General features: G+C 55.9%; 3 protein-coding genes across 3 annotated transcripts, besides 1 other annotated feature; 1 reads left to right on the forward strand and 2 right to left on the reverse strand.

The window, feature by feature from the left end:
* TraAM80_10140 (uncharacterized protein) lies at positions 1-329 on the reverse strand (the record flags this gene model as incomplete). The annotated part of the gene is made up of 1 exon (XM_029386784.1): positions 1-329. A coding segment is annotated over one exon (329 nt), but the record flags the coding sequence as incomplete, so codon positions are not given.
* A 654-nt stretch (positions 330-983) lies between these two features.
* TraAM80_10141 (UDP-Gal or UDP-GlcNAc-dependent glycosyltransferase) lies at positions 984-2,471 on the reverse strand (the record flags this gene model as incomplete). Its single annotated transcript, XM_029386785.1, has 1 exon — positions 984-2,471. One exon carries the CDS (start codon positions 2,469-2,471, stop codon positions 984-986), a length of 1,488 nt encoding a protein of 495 aa, XP_029233358.1.
* A 260-nt stretch (positions 2,472-2,731) lies between these two features.
* Positions 2,732-2,770: a microsatellite.
* A 307-nt stretch (positions 2,771-3,077) lies between these two features.
* TraAM80_10142 (uncharacterized protein) lies at positions 3,078-3,434 on the forward strand (the record flags this gene model as incomplete). The annotated part of the gene is made up of 1 exon (XM_029386786.1): positions 3,078-3,434. One exon carries the CDS (start codon positions 3,078-3,080, stop codon positions 3,432-3,434), a length of 357 nt encoding a protein of 118 aa, XP_029233359.1.
* Between the last annotated feature and the right edge of the window lie 164 nt (positions 3,435-3,598).

The following is a 3,598-nucleotide window of genomic DNA, read 5'->3' on the forward strand; positions in this document are numbered from 1 at the left end:
CTCAAACAATACTTCCGTGGACTCCACAAAAAAAGCAAAGTAAACAACAAAAAACATCCGGCGTCATCAATGCTCCACACCACGCACTGTTCTCGTGATTGCAGCCGCACCAGCACAGTCGACATGCACGAGAAAACTGTGGCCCAGCGCACAGCAACAGGCAGCAGAACGAGTGCGGTGGGCTCAAGTGGAAGCTCCTCCGGAGACACTACGATCTGCACGCAACGGACCCAAACAACACCCTCGCACCAGCGTAATCGCCAGGCTTCCGCACAGTCGCGCAGCTCCGGCGCCGCCTTCACCACCAGGCGAGCCCGAGGCAGAAACATCCACCAACTAAAATCGACATCCACAAACGACTGTTACGCCATGCGGCACGCTGCCCATACTCTAGCCACCACCAGGGAAGCACACATCTGCCCGCGTTTCCAAAAGATTCAACAACAGCCCACGCAACGCAAACAACCTCCACAAGCCCATGGGCGACTTTAGCCGCAGTCCGCTTCTCGTCTGCCCGCCCCACCGCCGCAAGCGTCTCTCGCGGTTGGTACCGCCTTGCGTGCTAAGTATCCCGCGGTAGCAGCCCCTCTGCTCTCCCGCCATAGGACTCGGCACCACCTTTACACGGCTGCATTGCACTTATCCTGCGTGCATTGCTGTAAGAGAACCTGCGGGGAGAAAGAGAGACGCAGCTGCAGCACACACAGGCAAGGGACCGTGCCCCACCGGCGTCGCCCGCCCCCCACTAGGCGTCGGAAGACAGGCGTAAGGCAAAAAAACAAACCACACAATTTCCCATCGCGCACTCACCGGAATAATAAAACGAAAAAAAAAGGCACAAACCCGGGTGCATCGCCCATTGGTGGCCCAACACATAAACGCACCTTCGCGTCACGTGCTCCCAGCAGAAGCACGCAAGCAGCAAAAAAAAAGTCAAGCAATATGTTTACGCAAAAAAAAAGGAGGTTTTATTCATTCATTCATTAATTACACAATAAATGGAACAGTTCCTTCGAAATACGTTCCACACGTAAAGGGAATGGCGACGTGTCATGGCCAAAGCGCGCCATGAGCGCAGCGTAGTCGTCCTCCCGTACGTGGTGAAGACATATGGAAGATGGCATCACCTGCGAATGCCCTGTGTTGTTGCGAATGTTTCCAAAAAGACAATCAAAGGCCCTGACATTCACCAATGGCTGGGGCTTCACTTCCTGCAGCAGCACACGCCCAACCATAATGTCCTCGTGGTCCATATTGATTGAAAAAATTTCGTCCTCCTGCTCCTTGCTGTATGGCAGGTACACCAGGCGTTGCAGCGGCTTGTACGACACCAACGCCTCCGCCAAATCTCTCGACAATGTGTAGCACCAGCCAATCATAAAAAAAACACCCTTAGACTCATCCTTCTCTGACGCTGGAAGAAGAAACTGCGATCCCATGTAGATCCCACGGCGCGGCAGAAGTCGCAGGTTCACAAGGAACCGTGGCACTTGAAGAAATATATCATCGTCGCCCTTCGCAATGTAGCTGGCGGTGGGGAACAAGCGGAGCGCAAGATCAAACCACATGTACGTCTTGCGGCTTACAGCCATCGCAGCTTCGATGCCCCAGTCATCATCACCTGTTTTTCTCGTCATCACACGGCCCTCATTCATTGGCAGCGCAACCACGTCGTGCCACTGCGCCGCCTCCTCCTGCAGCGCGGCGGAGTAGTTGTAGCCATGCGCTGGGTGGCGACCAAGGACGTACAGCACAAGCATCGCACCGGTGAAGTCATTCGCCCGCGTCGCCACACCGGGGAACCGCCAGCACGTTGATCGCTGCAGGTTGCGACGCCTCCGCTTTATTTCGTCATCCACAGAAGGAATACCCAGCACAATCAGGTAGTGCCGCCGGCCCCACGTGTCCACAACGCTGCGCGGGATGTGGGCGAGTGCCGCGTCATCGGCCGCTGCCGCTAGCGGGTGGCAGGAACTGTAGGGTCCAGCCGCACCATAGAAGGCGGTGTCAAACGAGAATGACAGCAGAGTCGTGACTGCAATGAAGAGAAACAGCAGCAGAGCAACCCGCGTCAGTGTCCGCTTAGTTATCAGTAATCTCCGCCTCGGCATGGCCGCTGCTGGAGTGAGACGCCAAACAAAAGCAAAAAGAGGTACATGCAAAAAAACACAAGCAACCAACGCAAGTAGAGCAGCAGAAAACAGAAAAAAAAACGATAAGCCGCAGCAGTGGGATGAGCGAGGGAAAAAATACGCCACGCTGAGAGCCAGAACTGCAGTGCAAAAGTCATGCACAGCAACAGGCAGCAGAACGAGTGCGGTGGGCTCAAGTGGAAGCTCCTCCGGAGACACTACGATCTGCACGTAACGGACCCAAACAACACCCTCGCACCAGCGTAATCGCCGGGCTTCCGCACAGTCGCGCAGCTCCGGCGCCGCCTTCACCACCAGGCGAGCCCGAGGCAGAAACATCCGCCAACTAAAATCGACATCCACAAACGACTGTTACGCCATGCGACACGCTGCCCATGCTCTAGCCACCACCAGGGAAGCGCACATCTGCCCGCGTTTCCAAAAGATTCAACAACAGCCCACGCAACGCTGAAGCCACTGCAGCGCGGAGTGAACGCACGCTCACGCCGCCGTGCTGACGCCAGACTCCGAGCAGGCGCCGCAGCCTTCTGTGTTACAGTGGAACATCGCAGTGCCACGTCCGCTGTGGTGCTCGTTGCGTCTGCCTGCCTGCCTGTCTGTGTGTGTGTGTGTGTCTGCGGCTGGCGAGGGGTGCCGTCCCACAAGAAGGGAAAGGAGGATGGAAGGAGGTCAACACCAGCGCAGCCGCGCGAGAAACAGCGCGGAAGGGAAAAAACAACGGTCTCCTACGCCCACACCAACATACACTCAGCATCATTACGGTGAGGGCTATCATGAGAATTACAACAAATGCATGTAAAAAACTTCCAACGGTCAAAAATATTAAAGTTATGTATTTATTATGCTCATACACGTCTACACTGCTCCAAAGTAATTCTTTTTTTTTTGTTCAATGCGCACTAAAATATGCAAAAAAAAAAGAAAATGTATAAGCAATATTCGAGCGGAAGTTTCCGAGTGACTGGCGGGAGCATCCGCATTTGTGTGTGCCCTCCGCTCGTGCGCGCGATGCCTGCACTCCGCCGCCGCACCCCGTGGCAGCCGCACCGGCAGCGCCAGAAGGACGGCGACGGGTTGGCGGCACGTTGTGCAGAGGCGCCTGCTGCCTCCCGTTCCGTTGCCGTGGCGAACCAAGAAGGATGTCCACCCACACGCGGTGCAGCTCAGCACACCCGCCGCCACGCTCGAGTTCCGACCACATCGTCAATCCGCACCATCACATACGCACACGTTCCAAGCAGCGCAGAGGGAAGGGAGGGCCGCGGGACTATCCGGCCGTAGAACCACACAAAACATAGCAAAAACAAAGGCAAATAAAGAGAGAAGAGGTATGGGATGCACTGCACCACAAAGCTTGAGAGATGGAAAACATATGCCTCTCCATAGGGAGTCGCGCTTGGCCGCAGGCTGCTGCGGAGGCGCACCGCACATTCGCTGGCGGGCAC

Source organism: Trypanosoma rangeli, assembly GCF_003719475.1.
Source record: "Trypanosoma rangeli strain AM80 chromosome Unknown Tra_15.4_contig_00807, whole genome shotgun sequence".
Lineage (NCBI taxonomy): Eukaryota > Euglenozoa > Kinetoplastea > Trypanosomatida > Trypanosomatidae > Trypanosoma > Trypanosoma rangeli.